At 42.8% G+C, this 25890-nt stretch overlaps 1 protein-coding gene across 2 annotated transcripts in view; it reads left to right on the top strand.

Moving 5' to 3' along the window:
* LOC149244273 (preprotein translocase subunit SCY1, chloroplastic-like) overlaps positions 1–25890 on the top strand; it is a 225824-nt gene that overhangs the window by 51619 nt on the left and 148315 nt on the right. For both annotated transcript variants that reach the window (XM_089374782.1, XM_089374781.1), the window contains exon 2: positions 13680–13849. In XM_089374782.1, the coding sequence (XP_089230908.1) occupies positions 13680–13849 (170 nt within the window). The remainder of the gene's footprint in view (positions 1–13679; positions 13850–25890) is intronic.

Genomic DNA, 25890 nt, shown 5'->3' with positions numbered 1-25890 from the left:
GGGAAGCCAACACATGGGGTGTATGGATGTAAGAGGGATAAATTGTGGTACATTAGTTACCATGGCCTTTGTTTTTCCACCCTTCTTCATATGCCTTTTTCCTTTTTTTGATTTTTCTTTCTTTTAACTGCTCGGGCCTCTAGGGGATGAGAGTATGATGTGTATGATTAAGCAGTGATTACCCCCCTCAGGTTGGGCAATTCATCGCCTACCAGGGGTTGGGACAATCATGAGTTCCTAAATGGTGCAGGGGGCACTCATAGGAGCCCTGAGAAACAGGGTGATGGTCATAGTGATAAGGGGTAGAGATCATGTTTGCCTTTTGCCCATGCACTAAATTTTTATATCCCGATTGTCTTTTGCATTTTGTGGTACATTTCCTGTTGTAAGTGGCCAAATTATGCTTTTAATTTTCTTTTTAGTTGCATCAAACTCTAGGGCATCGTTCCAAACTTGACCCGAAGTGTGGAAAAGGGGAAGGGGAGGCTAACACCTTATGGACCTAATGGGAAAATGTGGACCCAAATGGGAAAAGTGTGAAAAGGGGTTATAATAAGTGGAGGGGAGTTAGAGATATGGTATTGGGAAACGGGACCACGCAACCAAAATTAGGGTTGCCCATGTAGTGCCACTTCTAAAGCTAGCAGCCAATAGGGGAGATCCCATGGGACTAGGATACAAGATTAACCACCATGTTGGGACAAAGAAACAAGAATACAATCCAAGCCCATTCTTTCCGCCGAATCTCGCAACTAATCCATGTCCAAATGTGTCCAAGAAAAACAGGCATAAACACCCAATTACATAATGAAAAGTCATACCTTCAGGGTTGGAAGGCCCACCTTCAAACACACGATCATAACAAATGGGTGGGGGCACACAATGGCTGGCTTAGGTGGTAGAGAATGGTGGCACATTGAGCTATCTGGTGGCTGCAAGGGGCTACAGGCTGAAGACAAATCAAAGAGAAAATTTCTCCTATAAGGGTCACCCACAAATGGTGGGTAGCAGAGCTCATGAAATGGGTACCATCCAAATGAATGAAAAACTCCTAGTGTAGCAAACATCAAACAATGAAGCTCAAGTTGATGAAGAATGCAGTAAAAAGTATATCTTAGCTTCATACAATGTTCAGAAAATTCCCATATCACTTGCTAATGATGAAGGTCTAGAATTGAATAATTTGAAAATCACTGAAGGGTATCGAGACTCCGTAGTTGAAAATGAGGAACAAATTGAACAGTTTGCCAAGAATGAAGTTCAATCAGCTCAACAAATTGTATCACATAAGCAGGACAAGGTAACTTGCATGGCAACTTGTATGAGTGCAAAACCTAGGTCGTCAAGAAGCAACTTACAAGGTTATAAGCTGGAATACAAAAAGGACATTGGACTTGGCATGTGCATGCTCCTGAGAAATTGGCGGCCCATCTCTTAGTAGAGTACTCTGAAATTCTCATCCATGATGATAGGCACAAGGTAGAAGATGAGTTCATTTTCTATGAAGACCAGATATATTTTGTCCACAAATCTACACTCAGGGAAAAACTCCTTAGGTCCTCGCACGGCAAAACAACTGAAGTCACATTGGAGTCTAACCCTCAATCTAAGGGTTGCACAACAATGAATAGGGGACAAAGTTTTGGTGAAAGCAGGGTCAAGACTAATGACAAGGACCACAAGGAAAATCAGATTGTAGAAGCAGATTCTCCCGAAGATCTGGGTGGTTCTATAAAGGGAGGAGGCATGAGACAAATTGGCTAGAAGGAGCACCTTAAAGAATGTGAAAAAGGATATGTGGCAACAGAAATGAGTTTGGTAGCAAAATATGCTGATTTTCTAGGAGGACCTCATGCCTTTGAGCTATGTACCAAATTCTGTTATGAAATCATTGTTGCACTCAATACCTACAATGTTGCTACAACCTGCTGTGCTGCAAAATATTTTGAGATGACAAAAGTTATGGGAAGAGGAAATCTGGCCTATAAGATGGAGGTGTTTCTCAGCCCAAGTTTATTTCGAAGCTGGAAAGTTCCATTATTGTGTTGCAAACCGCCAAATCATTCTTGCCTTGGTCAGATGATCTCAAGGCTGTAGGAAGATGTATTGACTCAATGGCTTCGAAGACTTCAGTTGATCCTTCAAAGGTTGATTGGCCCTTCACTTGCACAAGGATGAAGTTAGTAAATGACATAGAATATGGTACCTTAACAAATGGAAATGGATCACCTTCAAATGATGTTCTGAGCTTACTGCAAAATAATTTTCTCTGCAGCCACCCACAGGGAGAAGACTCGGACTTTTGTTGCAGTAAGCTCAGAACAGCACAGTTGACAGTGAATTAATTAGTATAGTAACACTTGGATTGGATAGTATTAGCATAGTTACAGTTGAATGCTGGTTTACTAAATTGTTGACATTACAAACCAGTGTTGTGCTGGTGAATTATTGGTTGGATACATTCACTGTTCATTGGGTAGTCAACCTTAATTTATTGTGATTTGGTTGAAGAATCATATTGCTGTGGAAATCTTTATATTCGTGCATACATAGAAGAATACCTACTGTTGTATGAATGTGCATCTGTTACGTAATCTTTTCTGATTTATTGGAAAAATTCCAGTCAAAAATAAACCCCAAGGGAAAATTTTACCTAGGGACATTACACTCCTTTACTCAGATTGAGGGCCAGTTTTCTGCAAAGATTAAATTCTGCTTCTAGTACAGCCAGCTGCTGCTTCAGTTCCACCAGAGGGCCTGTAATTTTTGCTATTTGGGAAGTGATTTTTTTCCCCTGGGAAAAAGTCGTAATTTCCATTAGTGATTAAGAAAATTACATTCTGCAGATGCCGAGGCATATTCAAATGCAGGCAGTGTGCCTGTCGAGTTCACTATTGCTGTTTATATCTCCACGCAGGGAGCATGTTATAACAGTCAAAAAAAGAAGCAAAATTTGATGTCATGCTCTTCGCAGAGAGCAAATATATACTATATATATCAAAAGATGATTTGGGAAGTGATTTGTTCTTCTATCTCTTGAATTTTTGAAGTGATAGTATGGAGGCTCTGTTGTAATGGATATGCTCCTCATGGCTTTTGAGAACTCTAAATTTCCTGAATCTCTCTAAGGTCTATCAGGAATACACAGACTAATACCCCCTACCAATTCCTGATACACTACTCTGTTGAAAGTCTAAATTTCATGCCACACTTTCAAGTTTCAGGTCTATGGAAGAGACTATAGTCCTTGTCTTCCAAAGCAGAGTATGCTTCCCAAATGGCAAGTTAAAAGACTGCAAACTATCAGAAGAAGATGCGAAGGAGAGTCCTGATTCCTTGGTGGTTACACCAGAGGTGACTTGAGTGCTCAAGAGACCCTCTTAGCAAACAAGATTTCAACGAGGGGGCTTCCCTGAAAACTTATAGCAAACCAGAAACAAAACAAACACGAACCAAGTTAATTTGGCATGGGTTGTTACCAGACCTCCCAGAGCTGATAATCATGTGCATTCATGGCTTCAAACAGGTGAAGGAGGTACTTATGTCCCTTCTCATTACTATCTCGATGCGTAGTGTGAAGTTCTAGGCTGCGAACCATGTGAAGGATTGAATGCTTGATACGTGTCCTTGTACCTGTAATGAATTAAGGGATGAAATGTTAATTAATGATGCCCATTAACCATAAGAACCCCCTCTTTTAATGACGAGGCTTAATTTGCACACCAATCTACTTTACTATTGTTCTGCCACATAACATGAAAGCATGAGATTTTGCTGAAGTTGCTCGCCTCTTGTTTGCTTCATGCAATAATAGATGCGAAGGAATGATCAACCAGCACAGAGTTGAAGACCATATGGTTGATGATTGTCATCTCCAACCACACCAACGATTGAGCGCAAGAACCTTTAGCTATTTTCTATCCTTGCCATGGTGCATAGGCTTCTGCTTCATTGTTGGACATAATATCAAGTCCCCATGTGAAGGAAGTCTCAGTTGTTGCTCTGATTCTCCCACCTGCCCTCCCACATTTCCCCCCAACACAATCCAACCTCCCACATCTGCCACGCCATAATTTAAGGGAATTCCTATCAAATAGGTTTGTTCATGGATACTTAAGTAGGAGCTAATTAAAAGTAAGGCCATTATGAGATGCTTTTGGATTATGTGAGTTTTAACAAAAGGACTTGAAAGAACCCTAGATATGCTTTTAAATGCATATTCCTGTTTTAGTTAAATGATTTTCTTTTGAATTTTTAAATATAGAAGTAGACAAACCAAAAAAGAAAATGTGAAAAAAGTATAAAACAAATGTGAGAAAGCATATGCACATGGCCAATGATGCAGTTCAAAGATCAAGGCCCAATGAAACACATTTAGTGAATTGAAAATAGATTGAGATTCTTCACCAAAGAACAAAAGATAAAGGATTTCCCACTAAAACTGGGAATGATACCGTACCAATGGTGGATGGCACACTTCATACCCAACTCGGAATTGTCACGAGATAAGATAAAGGCATTATTCTTATCCGTGTCCAATAAGATCAAGGGAAAAAAAACATTGTGGCTTTTATGGAGTGGAAAGACTGTGGCATCTGCAACAATTAATGCATATTAAGCAGCAGTAGATTGAACAACTTGGGACAATAGAGCAGATAGTTACTAGCATACTGCTGATATTTTGTGCATCATTGGGAGGTATTCCCGCATGCTAAGAGGCCTCCCAAGTCAGCCAAGGAAATTATGAAAATTTTAATTTTTGAGGTTCATATAGGCTCCAAATTGTCGAATCGGCTCCACCATGAAAGGGCGTGACCCTTGGTCAAATCCTCCACATTTGGCAAGTATATATATACATATGACATTCTCATTTCGACCAACCACAACACAACATCTTCTAAAGAAGCTATAGAAAGGAACAGATAAGAGGACAAAGTTGACCTATTTTTCAGAAGTTTGACCGAGCTTGACTTTGACCGAGTTGACTGTTGACTGCAATAGGGATTGGACTGCAGATCATTGACAGCAGGCCAAGTTGACTGCAGGGACGAAATTTTGACAGTTGACCAGCATTGACTATTCTGTTCTTGGGTGGTTTGACCAGCATTGACTGGCTGGTATTTGACCAGGTTTGACTGGTATCTTGGACTTGGATTTTGGCACAAATTTCTAGACAATTTTTGTAATTGTGAACCTTACTGAAGAATAATTTCTCGTAAGAAGGAAAGTTGCTGGGTTTTTCCCAAGGTTGGGTTTCCCAAGGCAAATTTGTTGTCTCTATTGTGCATGGCTGTCTCTTTATGATCTTACTGTTTCCATTGCATTACTGTTCAGATTTTCTATGTATAATTGTTCAATGATATAAGTGGCATAAGATAAGTTGACTGAAAATCATTAGGAAGTAATTATCAGATGAGAAGATCAGTTTCCACTATTCATCATTGTAGAAAATTCAACACATGCTTCTCACTTACATTGCTGGTTTCAAATACAATTGTTACTATAAGGAAAAGATGCACAAGACAAAACACTGGAATGAACTATGGAGGTAGTTCATTGCTGCCTTAAATGGAGGACCGTTGATGACAATGCCATGTTGTCGTAGGTGCTCAAGAAGATGCACCAGTGTTAAAATTGGCGACTAGGGCCAAACTCCATGTGGGTCATCTTATTTATGGCAGCTGATATTTTTATTGGATCCCTCTCATCGAGAGGTGTAGGATTGATCTAAAGATCATCCGATATCAATAAGTATTCATGGAGTTATGAATTTATTTGTGTTATAAGACAATTCGTCAAGGTCGGCCAGCGACCAAATAAACCCCACATGTGTTCAATGTTTTAGTATAAATAGAGGTGGCCTTCAAGTCATTTCAACACACTTGGGATCTTTTCCTCTTTCTACTTGTCTTTGTGTTTTAGTAGGAGGAGAGATCCTAGGGAATAACGTTGCCCTGATCCAGAGGGCAGAAAGCCGGAACTGTCGGAAAAGCTGGAAAAGCCGGAACTGCTGGAAAGCCAGAACTGTCAGAAAAGCCGGAAAAGCTAGAATTGGCAGAAAAGACGGAAATGCTGGAAAAGCCGGAACTGCCGGAAATGTCGGAAAAGCCGGAAATACCAGAAAAGTCGGAACAGCCAGAAAAGCCGAAAAAGCCGAAAAAATCGGAAATGCCAGAACTGCTGGAAAAGCCGGAACTGCCGGGAACAATCGGAATTGCTAGAACTGTCGGGAACAGCTGGAATTGCAGGGAACAACTGAAACTGCGTAAACTGCCGGGAACAGCCGGAACAACCAGAACTGCCAGGAACCGCCGAAGCAACTGGAGCATCTATCTCCGAAGGAGAGCAACATGCAAGGGACAACTAACTAACATTGGGACAGTTGTATGGTACTTAGCAGCAAATACACCAAGCGTGCAATGTTATAGTTAGCATGCAAGGGACAACTAGCATGTAACAACAAGCATGCTAGGGACAACAAGCAAGCAAGGGACAACAAGCAAGCAAGGTGCAACCATCACATAGGTTAGGATGGCAACATGGTGCAACAATTGCACATAATGCAGTACAGTGATGGGTACAGTCATGATTAATGAAGCGTGATGAGATGCAGCATAGTGATGATGGGTGCAGCATGGTGCAGCGCGGTGAGGTGCAGTATGATGACGAAATGCAACACAACGATAGGTGAAGGAGTCACCTTGGAGAATTAGTTGAAGCAGCATGTCTTCAACTGATCTCATGTATCATCTTCTTAGAGATGATCTATGCTCTTATCTAGATAAGTCAAAGTGTTGAATTCTGTTGTAAACGTACTATCTCTCTCTCTCTCTGCTGAACTATTGAAGAACATATAAGAAGAATTGATCAAGGGTTTCCCCACATTGGGGTTTGTCCCTAGCTAGCGCCACATCTTGTGTCCTCTTGTCTTGGCTTGTCTTCTGCAATTTATGTTTATGTTCTATCTGCAGTTTACTTTAATGCTAATGTGATTGCTAATCTGGAGAAGGTATGGAGCTAACTGTGAAAATTGAAATAAATTGCTCTAAGCATAGAACATACCTAAAATTAACATGGTATCGGAGCTGAGGTGAAGACAATGCCTAAGCAAGAGTGAAAGAGCAATCACCGAAGACAGTTGGGAAAGGACAAAAGGATCAGTGGATTCCTCATCCCTCTTAAAATTCACCAAGGGTGAAGTCAAAGCAGGGAATATTATCAGAATGGCGCAGCGGAATATGGCCTACCTAAAGATCACTTCATTGGAAGACCGGATCTCAGGGTGGAAGGAAAGGCAGATAACTAGTTCGGCCATTATGCGAAGGAGTGTCCGAATGGCAGGGACACATCACTTGATGATGATAACAATCATTCTAGGGACATCTTCAATGATCAAAGGAATGACAGGTAATGCAGGTCATCAAGGAAATGGCTAACTCTTCATAGAAAGCAAGGAACCCCAGGTATGAAGAATCAAATGTTGTTTCTGATAAGATAAAGAAGCGTTATCTTGTATTGGCCCTCTCCTTCAGATTCTTTGGGAATATGGGTTATAGATTGTAGTTCTTCAAGGCACTTCATCGAATAGATGGGTGCACTCTCTAATTTGGTAGAGATGGAAACAATTGTGGGATTATACTTGGAGCCGATGCCACCTATCCCGGAAAGGGTGTAGGGAATGTTAACTCTCAATTGAATAAGGGTAACTCGATTCATTTACAGAATCTCTTTTATGTACCTGATTGTAAGAAGAACCTGGTGTCCCTCTCGGAAATGGAAGTCAAAGGTTTTAGGTTGGCATTCATCGATGGAAAGGTACGTGTTAAAAAAATATAATTTTCAAAGATGCTTTTTCTCATGGGATCAAGGTTGGCAATTTGTATCAAGTTGCAGGATGGTCCATTGGGGATCATGTCAATTGACATATCGCATCTATAACACCGGAGGTCTACCTATGGGGCCCTACCTAATGTGAGTCAAATGGTGATGGGATGCTGAATTCAAGTAGAGCATGAAGGTACATGTCTGAGATGTACCGAAGGAAAATTTTATAAGGGGACCATTCCCCTCATGCAGCAGGTCCACAGGTTTGGAACAACCCGAGGAGTTTGAGATTCATGATCGGGAACCTCATGTATACAGGTGGAAGAAATCCCTCTATGCCTTGAAGCAAAACACCCCGGGCGTAGTATGAGAGGATTGATAGCTGTTTGATGAAGCTGAGATTCACTAGGAGTGAAACCGATCCAAACCATTACCCGAAGGTTGTGGATGATAGACCTCTCATACCGACACCTTATGAGGACGACCTATTTTTGACAGGTGCAGACCCTCTCATTTGCAGATGTAAGAGGGAGTTGGATTCCAGATGAGGAATGATAAACTGCAAGCCTGTGATTACCTCGAGGATCTTAACTTTCTGAAGTTATATGGTAGTGATGTCGGACTAGATTTGGGAAATGCCTCGAGTTTCATAAACTCATTCGCGTTGATGTTCTTGGTGAACTTCCGTCCGGACATATGTTTTGCAGTTAGCATGGTGAGCTCATATTTGGTTGAGCCTCACTAGATTGGTGCCAATAATCTTCTGAGATATCTTCGGGGCACAATCTCTCATGGATTGAGATACACTGCCGGAAATATGAAACTGCATGATTATTCGAATGCTGATTGGGCAGGCAGTGTGGAGGATCACTAGAGCACTTCTCAGTGTTGGTTCTCTTTGGATTCTGCTTCGATATCATGGATGAGCAGGAAGCAAAAGTCGGTTGCTATAAGCACTACCGAGACCGAATACATAGCTACGAGTATGATCTCGTGTGAAGCTGCATGGTTGCAGAAGCTCTTAAGTGAGCTGTTTGTACACATGATGAATACCACTGTGATTCTCTGTGACAACCAGAGGGGGGATTCAATTATTGAGGAATCCCGTATTTGATGATTGCTCCAGCAGATAGACATCAGATACTGCCTTATCTGCGATATGGTAAGTCGATGAATGAGGAGGCTCCATCGCATTGAGATTGATGTACAGGTCGCAGAAATTTTGTCAAAGCCCTGGGGAAAGGTCAAATCTGTGACTTTCCCGAACGACTTGGAGTCATTGAGAGACCTTCTTATAAGGGTCCTGCATGTTGCATGCATTGAGCTTTGGGAGCTCTGGGGGGCTTGGGGTACTTACTGGAGCAACATATGACCACAGGGCGACTCACCCTCCCCTGGTGGTGCGCTATGAACAGGATGATTAGTTCTTCTGTGGGTCGGGATGATTAGTTCTCCCGTGGCAACTATGGAACATGATGATTAGTTCTCCTGTGGGCCGGGATGATTAGTTCTCCCGTGGCAACTGTGGAATAGGATGATTAGTTCTCCTGTGGGCTAGGATGATTTGTTCTCCATGGCGACTATGGAACAAGATGATTAGTTCTCCTGTGGGCCAGGATGATTTGTTCTTCGTGGCGACTGTGGAACAGGATGATTAGTTCTCCTGTGGGCCAGGATGATTAGTTCTCCATGGCATCCACTGATAGGATGATTCGTTCTCCTGTGGACAGGATGATTAGTTCTCCTGTCGAGGCATCCTACCCATGCAGTCTGGGAATCATGGGAAGTACCTCTCATCTGATCAATGAGTAGGGAAATGAGGATAGGGACCATAGTAGTACTATCGATGGACACATCGCTGTATCTACTGTACTCCCTATGGTAGGATGACCTCCATTGATTTGGTATCAGTATGAGTGGTTTGAGACCTATGTTGCAGGAAACGTGGGGCAGAAGGGCGTTTCCTAGGGAAACGGGTACGAAACGCTGAAACGCGTTTGGTACGGCCCTGAAATGCGTTTCAGGCCGTACTGCCACGTTTCACGAAACTGAAACGTGGCCAGTACGGCCTGAAACGCGTTTCAGGGCCGTATGACCCACGTTTCAGCATTTACTTGTGTTTTATTTTATTTTATTTGTTTTCTAATCTATTCTTACGTTAGCATAGTGACTTCTAGTTGCTTCCAGATGCCTGTCTAAAGTTATAAAAGTGAACTTTTGCCCTAGTGTTGATATGCAGTTCATGGTAATGTTAAATTCTTAAAGTAAAAGTGATATTCTCCTTTATTTTTCATTTTCATCCTTTTACTTAAATTTTTTACATTACCATGAAATGACTCAGGATGTTTGAGAGTGGTTTCGCCCTCATTGGATTTCATATGGAGAAAGTAGAATTTTAGATCTCACTCAAAATCCAGCACACTTATCTGTTTTTCAAGATTTCAGGATTGGGGGGATTGCAATGTTTCCATTGGATTTTATCGTGTACTAGGGTATGGAACTTGTATTTAATCAAGAGAACCAAGCCCTCTATGCAGGGGAGACTCCCAATAATCAAGAGAATGTAGGGTACTAGGGTATGAAACTTGTATTTAATCAAGAGCATTAAGGTTGTTCGACTATGTAGGAGGAGACTCCCAATCAAGCACGAGACAAGAAATTAGAAATTTCTCGTGGCTGATTTTGGATATTTCTATTTTCATTATGTGATTATTCATGAGTAAATGTGATGCAAATTTAGATACTTATAGTTTATGCATTGACAATTGACAGTTTTATCATAATGTAATAAATTAGAATGTATCATATATGCTTTATGATTGCACATATTTCTTAAATGTCCTAATATATATATATATATATATATATATTCGCGTTTCCTCGTTTCCAAAATTTGGGGAGGTCGCGTTTCGTATCGCTTCCCGTTTCGGAAACTCGTACCCGTTTCCCCGTTTCGTGCAACCTTGTTTGAGACACTCACTTGTGACATTGATCTGGGATCAATGAAACTGATCTGGGATTAGTATGAGTGGTTTGAGACACTCTCTTGTGAAATTGATCTGGGATCAATATGAGTGGTTTGAGACACTCTCTTGTGACATTGATCTGGGATCAATGAAACTGATCTGGGATCAATATGAGTGGATTGAGACACTCTCTTGCGATATTGATATGGGATCAATAAAACTGACTTCGGGTCAATAAGAGTGATGTGACACTCTCTTAAGATGAAACTGACTTCTGTTCAATAGAAAATGGTATGAGACATTCTCGATCAATTCTTCTTCTTCATGGTTCAGCAGAGCAAAGCAGAGCTCAACAGATCAAAGCAGAGCAGAGCTCAGCAGATCAGAGCAGAGCAGAGCAGTGCAGGGCACTGATGGCAGAGATAGTACAGTCGGACATATGGATCAACAGATGGAGTTCTCCCTAGTTGAGAGGGAGTGTTAAAATTGGCAACTAGGGCCAAAATCCATGTGGGTCATCTTATTTATGGCAGCTGATATTTTTCTTGGATCCCTTTCATTGAGAGGTGTAGGATTGATCTAAAGATCATCCGATTTCGATAAGTATTGATGGAGTTATGAATTTATTTGTGTTATAAGACAATTCGTCAAGGTTGGCCAGCAACCAAATAAACCCCACATGTGCTCAATGTTTTGGTATAAATAGAGGTGGCCTTCAAGTCATTTCAACACACTTGGGATCTCCTCCTCTCTCTACTTGTCTTTGGGTTTTAGTAGGAGGAGAGATCCTAAGGAATAACGTGCCCTGATCCAGAGGGCAGAAAGCCGAAACTGCCGGAAAGTTGGAACTGCCAGAAAAGCTGGAACTGTCGCAAAAGCCGGAACAACCAAAAAAGCCGGAAAAACTGAAAATCCCTGAAATGTCGGAACTGTCGGAACTACCGGAAAAGCTGGAACTGCTGGAAAAGCCGGAACTGCCGAGAACAACCGAAACTATCGGAATTGCCTGGAACAGCCGAAACTGCCAGAACAGCCGGGAACTACCGAAACAGCTGGAGCATCTATCTCTGAAGGAGAGCAGCATGCAAGGGACAACTAACTAACATTGGGCCAGTTGTATGGTACTTAGCAGCAAATACACCAAGCATGCAATGTTATAGCTAGCATCAAGGGACAACTAGCATGCAACAACAAGCATGATAAGGACAACAAGCATGCTAGGGACAACAAACAAGCAAGGGACAACAAGCAAGCAAGGTGCAGCCAACACATAGGTCAGGATGGCAACATGGTGCAACAATGGCACATAATGCAGTATATTGTTGGGTACAGTCATGATTAATGAAGCGTGATGAGATGTAGCATAGTGATGATGGGTGCAACATGGTGCAGCGCGGTGAGGTGCAGCGTGATGACGAAATGCAGCACAATGATAGGTGAAGGAGTCACCTTGGAGAATTAGTTGAAGCAGCATGTCTTCAACTGATCTCATGTATCATCTTCTTAGAGATGATCTATGCTCTTATCTAGATAAGTCAAAGTGTTGACTTCTGTTGTAACATATAAGAAGAATTGATCTTGTGTCCTCTTGTCTTGGCTTGTCTTCTGCGATTTATGTTTATGTTTTATCTGCAGTTTACTTTAATGCTAATGTGATTGCTAATCTGGAAAAGATATGGAGCTAACTGTGAAAATTGAAATAAATTGCTCTAAGCATTGAACATACCTAAAATTAACAACTAGTCCTCCCAGAATTAGACATCTGTTGACAATGAGAAGTTGGCGTTCAATATTTTAGTACCCAATGGGGAAGCTACCCTGGGGAATAACACTGATGAACAAGTTGGGGACAAGTAGATATGGGAGGCTATCCATGTTATACACTCTAAAAAAGAAGATCTCAAACATGAAGTACATATGTTGTGGGCTAAGATTTCTCTTTTTAAAGCAGCTTCATATTTACCATTGGGATGATTTCCATATTGGACTTTTCATAAATGTAGAATTGGATAAGATATGGGTTAGTGGTTTCTGTGATATCTACTTCTGGAACTCTAATTGGATGGTCCTGGTGAATTGTATTTGGTTTTATTAGGTCAACATGTATACGCATTATGTTTGTTCTAGGACGTGGCTCACACGAATTTTGAGGAACACCTGGAAAGTGATTAATGATGTTATCATTTATAGCTTTCTTTTGTGTTCATTTTTACTTGTTTCTCCCTTTAAGAAGCTACAAAAGTTGTACCTGTTTTTGATGATAGCTGATCTCAAAGAGATCAAGGCTTCTATTATGCAACAGTTTCTTATTTACTCGTGGGATGACTTTTGTACTGGACTTTTTATATATATATTGATAAGATGCATATGCTAGCTTGTTCTTTGAAATTTATTTCCCGATGACTCTCTTCATTGAATACTGCTGGTGAATTATGTTTGGTCTTATGCATATGGCATGATAATATGCTTATTTATAAGCTGAAAAGGCCTACAGATTAAGACTTGAGAATCACTTCTCCTGCCCTTGGCATATATTTTCTGTTGTCCTATGAAGATCCCTCTTTGTCTGCTATGGTTATTGAAGATTTGATTTTGATTTGTGATTGAGATCAGTTGATTATCTTGTTATTTATCCTCTTTATATGAAGATCAGACATTTAATTGAGCCTGTCCTGAAATAAGTATTATTCAGGGTTCAGATCAGACAACAGTCAAAGGTGGAATTTTCTTAATCCAATTCATTGTTTTATGCCAGATACAAAATCATATCTTGGATCGGTAGTTGAAAAATTTGAAAAAATATGCATAAATCATTTTATGACTAGCTATGGTCGTTGCCGTTTTATCAATTGATTTCTTATAAGCATAGCTAATTGTAGTTTTTGGCAGCAAAAATCAGCAGCTAGAAGATGCAGTATTTGATCCACTAGGCCTCAATAAGGAGACACATGGTGATATTCGTAGTGTATCGGAGTATTTTGTTGCAATGTTTATGCAGGCAATGGAAAATAGTTTAAGCCTCAAACAGGAGAGATCTTCGTCAACCAGGGGATTAACAGGTCCGTATGGGTTCTGTAAGTTATTGGGCTATCATTTGGATTTCCATTTTACTCAAATGTGTACGGACTCTATATTTTGTTGTTTTAACTGTTCTTTTTGGTTATTTCCTTTAAAGGGCCAAAAATGTATATTTTTAGTTAGTTCTCTAGTTTTAGAGAGTTCATCGAAAACTCTTTTATTTTCAATTCAGTTTTGAACAATATTTAAGTAATGAAGGCAATCCACCTGTTTTACTCTATCTGAATTGCACTGCAGCAATGGCCTGGCAATTTCCATTGGTCTTCTATCTTTAAAATGTATACTAAAAATGCTTCTGTAATAAATATGCATTACAAATTGGGTTAATTTTTCTTCAAACTATCCTGAACATGCTTCCTCAACTAATATCCAAAAGAATCCATACAACTTTTAGTAAATCTATTTTGGGGATTGTTAGCTCCTTGTTGACTCAAAATCTAGCAGGCCTTGTGAGAGCCTCACGTGACAAGAACTAGACCAAGGGACAACAATGAGGTGGAGGCTCACTGTCACCACAATACTCCCCCTCCTGCTCTTTTGTGGAGTTTCACCACAAGGGAGGCTTTCAAGTTTCTGGTATTGGTCACTGTTACTCACCACCAGTGGGTGATACCCATAGGAGAAAATTTTCTCCTAGATTGTCTTCAGATGGTAGCTAGCAGCCCCTTGCAGACCCCAGATAGTTTGCTGTGCCACCATCTCTGCAACCTGAGCCAGCCATTATGTGTTAGTTTTTGTAGCATCGGATGTGTTTTAGCCATGAAATTTGGTGGAGAGGCTAGAATACATGTATTTTCCAAAACCCAGAAATCGTTTATGGAAATTCCACCTAGAGACGACTTAATTAAAATAATTAATCAGTTTTTTTAATGTTTCCTAAGTCTAAACTTAGGAAATATGATTAATTAAAGGATATTAATTAAGTCATGGTGAGAATCTTCTAGAAAAAGACATGGATCAAGTTCTAGTTAATCTTAGCCATCGATTATGTTTTAATCTTGGTCGTTGATGTCTCAACGAGAGATTATAAGAAGAAACTCGATGGGGCTTGGAGAAGACACACCAACAGTTCGATTTCACTGGCAGATCGATTTCTAGAGTAGTAGTGCTGAGTTGCCGGAGAGAGAGCTAGTGAGCTCGAAGCAGTGAGAGAGGGGCAGGGATAGTAAGGCCAGAGGAAGATTTTCCAGTTTTGGTGAGTGCATTGCAGAGAGGCAGTGAGTGCCACAGAGAGGCAGCGTAGTGCTTCAGAGGGGATTTTGTATTTTGTTGGGGAGAAGCAGTGATTCAGTGCCAGAAGCCGGAGAGAGAGTCTGGAGGCCAGGAGGATCCATCTTCCAGACAACAACTGATCAGATAGCGAGAGGGAAGCAGTTCCGAGTTGTGGGACGCAATACTGCGTAGGCTGACACAGTGACTGCGCAGAGGAAACAGAGAGCAGCTCAACTTGAGCCAAGGTTAGTGTCAGATCACTAGTGGGAGTGAGATTTTTCTGACTAGATTTATTGTTAGTCATTTCTCTGTATGGATTGCTAGATTTGAGCATCCATAGTCTTGTACTCAGATTTACTACTGCATAATACTAAAACCCTCAACTGCTGCATCGGTTTTCCAGAGTTGGGTTTTCCCGGGGACTTAGTCCAAAAATAACTGTTTATTTATGTGTGTGTGCATCTATTCTTCCAACTTTTTTATTTCTTTCGTAGTATTTATTTTGTGAAGGTTGCAGTGTATTTAATTTGATGTTTGCCGTAGCACACAACAAGTAAGTTGTTTAATCGAATTAACAACTAGGAGAATTAACATCAGTTGCTGCAATAAGATTCGGGGTTTGCCGAATTTTCACCTGGTATCAGAGCACAGCTTGGAAGTTGGAGAGCTCAGTGGCAGAAGGGAAGAGGAACTTTGAAGCTCTGCGTAGGTAGCAGTTCAAAACCCTCAGAGGCATTGCAGTTCCTTTGGCAAGGAGTGTCGATTTTTGAGGAAAAAATTATTTCTCTGAGAAAGTTGACAGAGAATAAAGTTTCTAGATCAAAGATTACCAGAGATAGAGGGAGCAACGATGTTTTCCTTGCAGAGTAGATGTTCAGCTAGGACGTGGTTATTTTGCAATAGTTTGCTGGTGCAGAATAACATCAGGAGGAAGGAAGGGCACACACTAAGGGAGTTCTTTCCTTAGGGAACTTCTAGTCCAAAAGTTTGATTTTTCATTGTAGAGCAACAGTTGTTGTGTGCAGATTTGCCTACTCTATCAGGGAGTGCGTAGAGCCAGTCAGCAGCTCCACAGAGGAGAAGAGGAGTTTGAATTTTTGCAGAGATGACATCAACAGGGCTAAGAGATCAGGATCGGTTGGAGGGAGCCTCCAACTATGTGATCTGGAAAGCCAAAATTTCGTGTGTTCTAGATGAACATGAACTCAAAGCCTACATTGATGCAGTGGTAGCTATCCCCACAGATGCAAATCAGATGAAGACCTACAAGAAGGAGATGGCGAAAGCAAAGAGGTTGATTCTTGATGGGGTTCGAGATCACGTGGTGTCTCACATAGCGGGCAAAGATACTGCCAGGCAAATGTGGGAAGCTCTTGCTACGCTATACCAGGGATCTTCTGAGCAATGAAATATGTATCTTGAGGAGAAGCTGAGATGTACCAGGATGCAGAAAGGGAGCGCATAGACTCCTTCCTCATTAGGCTTCAGGATGTTCGAGACCAGCTGTCTGCAGTAGGGTCGATGCCCCAACCTATAGAATTGGTGCGGTTAGCTCTAAACAACGTTTCCGAAGATTGGTAGGTCTTCGTCCAAAGTATTTTGGGTAGACACAAGTTGCTTGATTGGGATCGAATGTGGGCTGATTTGCAACAGGAGGAGATGAGGCATGATTTGGTGAAGAGCACCATCAGTGGCACCAACAACAACAGTGGGATGAAGCAAGTGAAGAAAGAAGAGAATGTGGCCCTCGCATCAAAGGGGTAGCAGGAGCAGCGTAGGAGGAAGAAGGACCTTTCCAAGGTCAAATTCTTCAGATGTGGTGAGCTTAGCCACTACATCACTTAATGTCCACTTAGAAAGAAGAAGGACAAAGAGGAGAAGCAGGATCAGCAGGCTGCATTCGCAGAGATCGATAGGCTGTCCTCTAGATTGGAGGAAGAGTTTGCCATGATCACTGATATACCTCCAGGAGTGAGTTGGGGTGATTTGTTTTTGTAGCCCCAGAGAGCTACAGGATGGGCAAGGATTTTGAGGAGGTCCACCTCATGAATCAATACCTCACTATGGGAAACCATAGTATGCAGTAGCAGGATGGATTAGTGGCAGATGGTGCAGTTAGATGCCAAAGTGACAAATGCAGTGGCTAGTAACGGTCAGATACTGGGCAACGCAGTGCAGAGTTGGTAGGAGTGCAGTTGGCACAGAGCAGAATCAACAGCAGCATAGAGGCTTCAGCGTCAGCGCAGAGACTTGTAACAGTTAGAGACTCGGGAGACAGATGCATCATACCGATCACGTTTGATTCAGTATTTTGGATGCTTTTCAGTTGAAGTTGTTGCAACAATAGATGGAGAGGGAGTTGCAATGCAGATGCAGTGTTAGCAATAGTTCAACAGGGCCAACATCAACACAAATACAACATATATCAGAGTTGCGCAGTAATTGGTGGGCAGCAATAGCCAGACATCAGCAGCGTGACACGAGGTGTTGCAGTGACAGGGTGTTTCTTCAGTGGGTTGCAGCGCTAGAACACATTCCTTGCTAAGAGGGAGTGTTAGTTTTTGTAGAATCAGATGTGTTCTAGCAACGAAATTTGGTGAAGAGGCGAGGCTAGAAAACATGTATTCTCCAAAACCTAGAAATTGTTTCTGGAAATTCGACCTAGAGACAACTTAATTAAAATAATTAATCAGTTTTTTTAATGTTTCCTAAGTCTAAAGTTAGGAAATATGATTAATTAAAGGATATTAATTGTTGACATTTCTAAGTCTAACCCGTTAGAAATTCTTCCTGTACTATTCATTTGGGGTAGCATCGGATGTGCTCTAGCCGTGAAAATTGGTGGAGAGGCTAAAGCACATGAGATCTCCAAGTCCCAGAAATGGTTTGGATAGATTCTAACTGGTTTGGGAGATATTAAAATAATTAATATTTTTAATGGAGTTCCTAAGTCTAAACTTAGGAAAAATAAAATATTAATGGGTATTAATATAAAACTGGGTTAGAATGGTCCAAAAGTCATGGATCAAGCCAAATCTAATCTTAGCTGTTGATTAGAGATTTAATCTCGGCTGTTGATGGACCAACAGAAAAGTATAAGAGGAGGCTTGAGAGTCAGTTGGAGAACACACCAAGATTGATCAAGAATTCGATTTTCTGGGGCAGGGTTTGCTGAGGAAATCGAGTGATCTGAGTTGCAGTTGAGGGGCAGTGAATACATAGCAGAGAGGCAGAGTTAGTACCAAGAGGATCAGCGCAGAGTCGAGAGAGGTTGACGTAGAGCTAGCTAGAGGCTACGCAGAGGCAGGCAGTGGCCACGCAGAGGCAGCCAGGAGCTGTGCAGAGCCAGAGAGGGCCAACGTGTGAGACGCAGAGGGTCTAGGGGCTGACGCAGAGGCTCTAGACGCTGACGCAGGGCCAGAGAGGCTGATGCAGGGCCTAGAGGCAGCACTGGGAGAATTTCGTGGGACAGACTGAGCGCTGGAGAGCTGGATAGGGTGATGTAGTCCCTATCAGAGTGACGCAGAGCAGCAAAAGCTGTATTGTTGTTGTGGGATTGTTCATCCAGTGATTTAGCTAGAATATCTGTCTCCGACTGAGAGGTACTACTACCAAGGGCATTCTTTGTTGGGTGAGCCATTTCTGGCACCCAGGTTGTATTCTGAAACTGCATAATAATAAAACCCTCTGAATAGCTGCACCGGTTTTCCTGCATTGGGTTTTTCGGGGACATTAGTCCAAAAACAACGGTGTCACTTGTGTGCTTTTTTACTTTCAGTTGATGATCTGTATGTGTTGATACTGTACTTGTATTTATTTTCAATATTTACATGGTAAATAACTTGTTAAGTAATTGAACAAGTAGGAAGAAATAAATTAGATAGCACAGGAAGAATTTCTAACTGGTTAAACTTAGAAATTCCAACATGGTATCAAAGCGAGGTTGCAGATCACAGGATAACTGAAGGCATCAACCTAGTAGAGCAGTAGCAGTAGAAACAACTGTCCCGAGTGACAGAAGCTGTTCCTAGCAAAAAGCAGCAAGGAAGGGGTGATGCAGAGGGTCTGCGTCATCAGTTCGAGCCAGGAGGAGGATCAACGCAGAGGCAGAGAGGAGCAGACTTGACCTATGCAGTGCCCGATCATCTTTATTAGTCAGGAAGGATCAACGCTGTGGCCAGGAGGTGTAGATTTTGTCGGTGTCGGGATTGCGCAGAGCCTAGAGGCTTAGTCCTTCAAGTTGCCGGGTATAGGAGGCTGCGGATAATTTGCGGAGCGACGCTGGTGGGGTACTGTGGTTAGAACAATACCTAACAGGGAAAGACCAAGGAGGAGGGATTTCCAGAAGGGAAATCGAGACTCAGAGGGAGTTGAATCGAGGACTTCCAGGAGGGAAGTAGAGAGACTTGGAGGAGTTGGAAGAAGAGCAGCATAATGGCCATGAATGGACTGAGAGATCATGATAGGTTGGATGGAGCATCCAATTTCGTGGTCTAGAAGGCCAGGATCTTGTCCATTCTAGGCATATATTGCATCAAGGACTTCGCCTTGAAAACAATAGCGATCTTAGTTGACTTAGCTGAAAATGAGAAATACGAGGAGGCAATGGCCAGGGCGAAGTGCATCATCCTTGATGGGGTCAAGGATCATGTACTGTCGCATATTGCCGAGAAGGACATGTCAAATGAGATGTGGGATACCCAGATGAAATTGTACCAGCATACTTCCGTGCAGAGGAAGATGTTACTTGAAAACCAGTTGCCGTCATACCAGATGCAGAAGTGAGAGCAGATAGATGTCTTCCTCGGTGGATTGAAGGAGGTCTGTGACCAACTAACTTCCATAGGGGCCATGCTAAATCAGGAATTGATGGTGGGGACCGCATTGAACATAGTCTCAGAGGATTGGGAGGTATTTGTCCAGAGCATACTGGGCAAGTCGAGTCTCCCAGATTGGGAGGAACTGTGGGCAACTCTTCGTCAAGAAGAGATCAGACAGGTGACCAAGGCGGGGAGTAGTAGAAAGGGGTCAGAATCAAGAAGGAGGAAGAAGAAGATGCGGCTCTTGCATCTGCGGGAAAGCAAGAGAAGAGAAAGAAGGACCTCTCCAAGGTCAAGTGCTTCCATTGTGGGGAACTGGGTCATTTTGCGAACTAGTGTCCTGGGAAGAAGAGTAAGGGAGAGGCTTCTGAGATCATGGCAGCTCCAGCAAGGGTGGAAAAAGAAGTCGAGGAGGATGACCACTGTGCCATGAGTGCTCATGTACCACTTGAGAAGAAGTGGGGAGACATTGAGCTGTAGTCAGGAGGACTACAGGCGATGAGGGGTAGGATCCATGAGGTACCCAACCTCTTGCATTATACCTTGCTACAGGAGCCCTGAAGAGGAGCATCAGGATTGGCAGATGTCGGTAGAGGTGGATGCGGATGAAGCGACAGAGAGTGCTACAGTGCAAGAGTCCCTAGGCAGTGCAAAGCTAGCAGGCTGTAGCAATGTGAGAGGCACGAGAGTGTTGCACTAGTGCAGGAAGTCACAGAGAGGTGTGCAACGGTGTGAGAGGCAGGGTGTTGTTGCAGCACTGCAGAGGTCAGTAGAGGGAGCACTTGTTAGCGGCAGAGGGAGCTTCAGCGTTGGGAGCGTTTCTAGCCTGACAGGGATGTCAGAAGTTGGGTGGATTAGTTACTCAAGTCTTAGTAATTGAGTTGCAGTGCAGTAGCACGATGCAACATGATGAGAGGGGGATGCAGTGTTGGGAGGATGCACTAGCAGCAACACGGATGGAGAGGGAGCTGCCATACGAATGTAATAGTGGTAGTGGCAGGGCCATGGGCAGCAGTACAGGATGCAGGAGTGCAGAGGATGTTGGGCGGGGAGGCCTAGCATCAACACATGTACCGGTGCCGTATAATCAGAGTGATGCTTAGTGAGGAGTATTATTAGAGCACAGTCCTTGCTAAGAGGGAGTGTTGATTTGGGGTAGCATCGGATGTGCTCTAGCCATGAAAATTGATGGAGAGGCTAAAGCACATGAGATCTCCAAGACCCAGAAATGGTTTGGGTAGATTCTAACCGGTTTGGGAGATATTAAAATAATTAATATTTTTAATGGAGTTCCTAAGTATAAACTTAGGAAAAATAAAATATTAATGGGTATTAATATAAAACTGGGTTAGAATGGTCCAAAAGTCATGGATCAAGCCAAATCTAATCTTAGCCATTGATTAGAGATTTAATCTCGGCTGTTGATGGACCAACGAGAAAAGTATAAGAGGAGGCTTGAGGGTTAGTTGGAGAACACACAAAGAGATATCAAGAATTCGATTTTTTGGGGCAGGGTTTGCTGAGAAAATCGAGTGATCTGAGTTGCAGCTGACGGGCAGTGAATACATAGTAGAGAGGCAGAGTTAGTACCAGGAGGATCAGTGCAGAGCCGAGAGAGGTTGACGCAGAGCCAGCTATAGGCTACACAGCGGCAGCTAGTGACCAAGCAGAGGTAGCCAGGAGTTGCGCAGAGCCAAAGAGGGCCAGCGTGTGAGACGCAGAGGGTCTAGGGGTTGACGCAGATCCAGTTAGAGGCTACGTAGAGGCAGCCAAAGACCAAGCAGAGTTAGCCAGGAGCTGTGCAGAGCCAGAGAGGGCTAGCGTGTGAGACGCAGAGGGTCTAGGGGCTGACACAGAGGCTCTAGAAGCTGACACAGAGCCCAGAGAGGCCGACGCAAGGCTGGAGAGGTTGATGTAGGGCCTAGAGGCAGCGCTCGGAGAATTTCGTGGGATAGACTGAGAGCTGGAGAGTTGGATAAGGTGACACAGTCCCTATCAGAGTGACACAGAGCAACAAAAGCTGCATTGTTGCTGTGGGATCGTTCATCCAGTGATTTAGCCGAAATATCTATCTCCGATTGAGAGGTACTACTGCCGAGGGCATTCTCTGTTGAGTGAGCCATTTCTGGCACCCAGGTTGTATTCTGAAACTGCATAATAATAAAACCCTCTGAATAGCTGCGCCGATTTTCCCGCATTGGGTTTTTCCGGGGACATTAGTCCAAAAACAACAGTGCCACTTTTGTGCTTGTTTACTTTTAGTTGATGATCTGTATGTGTTGATACTGTACTTGTATTTATTTTCAGTATTTACATGGTAAATAACTTGTTAAGTAATTGAACAAGTACGAAGAAATAAATCAGATAGTACAGGAAGAATTCTAATGGGTTAAACTTTGAAATTCCAACATGTACTATTTGCGTTATTTCACCTACTTGTCTAATTACTTAACAAGTTATTTACCATGCAAATATTGAAAATAAACACAAGTATAATATCAACATCTATAGATCATCAACCGAAAGAAAACAAGCACACAAGTGACACCGTTATTTTTGGACCAATGCTCCCAGAAAAATCCAATGCGGGAAAACCAGTGCAGTTATTCAGAGGGTTATATTATTATGTAGTTTATCTGAGTACAATTGGGTGCCTAAATCGGTTCACCCGACAAAGAAAAGTATACGGCAACAATACCTGTATATCCGGAAACAGGTATTTAGAAAACTTGTCCCATGAAACCCTCTCCGACACAACTGGAGGTCAACGCTAGCCCTTCTGGCCACTGTGTCAGCCTCTTGCTGACTTGCGCCAGCGCCAGGCCCCTTTGCGTCAGCCCTTTGAGGCACTGCGTAGATTCTGGGACCTTCTGCCTCACTCCCTCTACCCTTTGCATGGATGACGTAGTCTCTCTGGGCTCTACGTTGCGCCTGCTGGGCTCTACGTAGCCTTGACTCACTGCTGCTCTCGCTTTCTCCCCCTCTGTGCTGGTCTCCCAGTATTGTCCCTGCCTCTCTGCCTCGTACTCATTGCCCCTCGCTGCTGATCATTGATTCACTTTTGCTTAGCAACCCCTCTCTAGCAAAATGAATGACTGATTATTCTTGTGTGTTCTCCAACTGACCCTCAAGCCTCTTCTTATACTTTTCTCGTTAGTCCTTCAACGACTGAGATTAAATCTCTAATCAACAGCTAAGATTATATTTGGCTTGCTCCATGACTTTTGGAATCTTCTAACCCAGTTTTATATTAATACCCATTAATATTTTATTTTTCCTAAGTTTAGACTTAGGAACTCCATTAAAAATATTAATTATTTTAATATCTCCCAAACCGGTTAGAATCTGCCCAAACCATTTTTAGGTCTTGGAGATATCATGTGCTTTAGCCTCTCCACCAATTTTCATGGCTAGAGCACATCCAGTGCTACCCCAAATCAACACTCCCTCTTAGCGAGGACTGTGCTCTAGTAATACTCCACACTGAGCATCACCCTGATTATTCGGCATTGGTCCCTGTGCTGATGCTAGGCCTCCCTGCCCAACATCCTCTACACTGTTGCATCTTGTACTGCTGCCCATGGCCCTGCCATTGCCACTACTGCATCTGTACGACAACTCCCTCTACATCTGTATTGCTGCTAGTCCATCCTCCCAGCACTGCATCCCCTCTCATCATGCTGCATCATGCTACTGCATACTGCTACTGTACTGCAACTCAATTACTGAGAAGTAAATAACTGATCCACCCAACTTCTGACATCCCTGTCAGGCTAGAAACACTCCCGATGTTGAAGCTCCCTTTGCCGCTAACAAATGCTCCCTCTACTGAGCTCTACGCTGCTACAACAACTCCCTGCATCTCGCGCCGTTGCACACCTTTCTGTGCCATCCTGCACTGGTGCGACACTCCTGTGCCTCTCGCACTGTTGCAATTTGCTAGCCTCACGTTGTCCGGGGACTCCTGCACTGTAGCACTCTTCGTCGCTTCATCCACATCCTCTTCGGGGCTCCCGTAGCAAGGTATAATCCAAGAGGTTGGGTACCTCAAGGATCCTGCCCCTCATCGCCTGTAGTCTTCCTGACAGCAGCTCGATGTCTCCCTGCTTCTTCTCAACTGGTACATGAGCACTCATTGCACAATCGTCCTCCTCCTCGACTTCTTTCTTTGCCTTTGCAGACACTACCTTCGAGTCCGAAGCCTCTCCCTTACTCTTCTTCCTAGGACACTGGTTCGCAAAATGACCCAGTTCCCCACAATGGAAACACTTGACCTTGGAGAGGTCCTTCTTCCTCTTCTCCTGCTTTCCCGCAGATGCTAGAGCTTCATCCTCTTCTTCCTCCTTCTTGATCTTGACCCCTTTTTTGCTACTCCCCGCCTTGGTCAGCCATCTGATCTCTTCTTGACGAAGAGCCACCCACAGTTCTTCCCAATCTGGAAGACTCGTACAGCCCGGTATGCTTTGGACAGATACCTCCCAATCCTCAGAAACTGCGTTCAGTGCGGTCCTCAGCATTAGTTCCTCATTCGGGGTGGCCCCTATTGAAGTTAGCTGGTTGGTGGGCCCCAGTATTGCAGCAATAATGCTGCAACTCCTGGAACTCCCTTCTTTAATTTTATCAACCTGGTAGTTCGTAACAAACTTGGAAGCGACGGTGCTATATGCACAAGTACTAGCTCTTGCCGCGGCTGTCACTTGATCAGCTGGCACAAGTCCGCTAGGAGCTTAAGCCAACTTCTATGAGCTCTTAGAAGAAGCTTTTAACTGATGGATGAAAGCTAACTCGAAGGAGGCTAATCTACTTGTAGAAAGAAACTAAAAAGCTGAATGGAAATGCAAACCCTAGCAAACCCTAGTTTTACCAACTAGCCCTACTGATGCAAGAAAAAGGATGAAAGCTATTGAAAAAGATGCCATTGATTCTTTGGAAGGTTAAGTGCATGTGTCTAAGCTACTTCTGAAGTGAAATCTGAAAAGAAACATCTTTTTGTATTTTTGAGTAAGTTGGCAGAATTATTATGCATGTGCTTTAACTGTTTTTGACTGTGCAGAGGTGGATTGGCGAAAGGAAATGCTTGCAGGAGGTTGGGAAGGTTAGAAGAGGGCCTAAGGGGTCCCTAGCACCCTTCCAGAGAGTTTCACAGTGATCAGATCTCAAGAAACCGCTTTCGTGAGCTTCTACAGGAAGTCTGCAGGGGTTCTACAGGATGTTTCTACAAGAAGAGCCGAGAGAGGATTTTTGAGGGTTTATGGAGGAAAAACCGGTGGGAAAGTGGAAATGGCGGTTGGATGAGGCTGTGAAGAGGTCTAGGACGTGGTGCATGAGGCTAAGGAGTGATTAGGGCGACTAGGTTGGTTCGAATATAGGAGAAGCAATGATGCACAAGAATGTAGAAATTAGGGCAAAGTGAGAAAACATGGCAAATGAGAGGCAAGATTCTGAGTGAGAGGATGAAGCAGGTTGCATTGATGGGATAGGGGTAAGAGATGAGGTATCAGAGGTGCTCTGCACGTTATTTTCCAAAACTAATCAACAAAGACTAAGAAAACCAAAGATCTAGCTATTTTGACCTAGAAACCATAAGCATGATGAACAGAAGTTTATTGGCAGCAAATCATGTAAAACAACTATGGAAACCAAGCAAGAATGGATCTAACCATGTAATCACAATTGGTACTAACTTTTGCAACTAAGAATCTAACACTAGAAATTGCATGAAGAAGCAAGGACAGTGTTTTTATGGCAGCAAGGACACCTTGGTCTCAACTCATGGTCCCGAGGAGGGAGAGGTGAGATCAAGGGTTGCTTGATGGCCTTTTTTGAAGATATTTTCCTTTACCAAACTGTCAAATCAACCTGAAGCATGAAAATCTATTTTAATCATCAAAAACAACCTAAGTAACAAAGCAAGATCTTATTCTAAATAACAAATTTTATTCTAAGAATGCAGCAAAGACACATCAAAGTACACAAAGGAGGTATTGGAC

This window comes from Pinus tabuliformis, chromosome 8, assembly GCF_031772625.1.
Source record: "Pinus tabuliformis cultivar Carrire ecotype Pingquan chromosome 8, CPIR1, whole genome shotgun sequence".
In the NCBI taxonomy this organism is placed as follows: Eukaryota; Viridiplantae; Streptophyta; class Pinopsida; order Pinales; family Pinaceae; genus Pinus; species Pinus tabuliformis.
The sequence above is the reverse complement of the archived record's forward strand: the minus strand, read 5'-3'. Positions and strand labels throughout refer to the sequence as shown.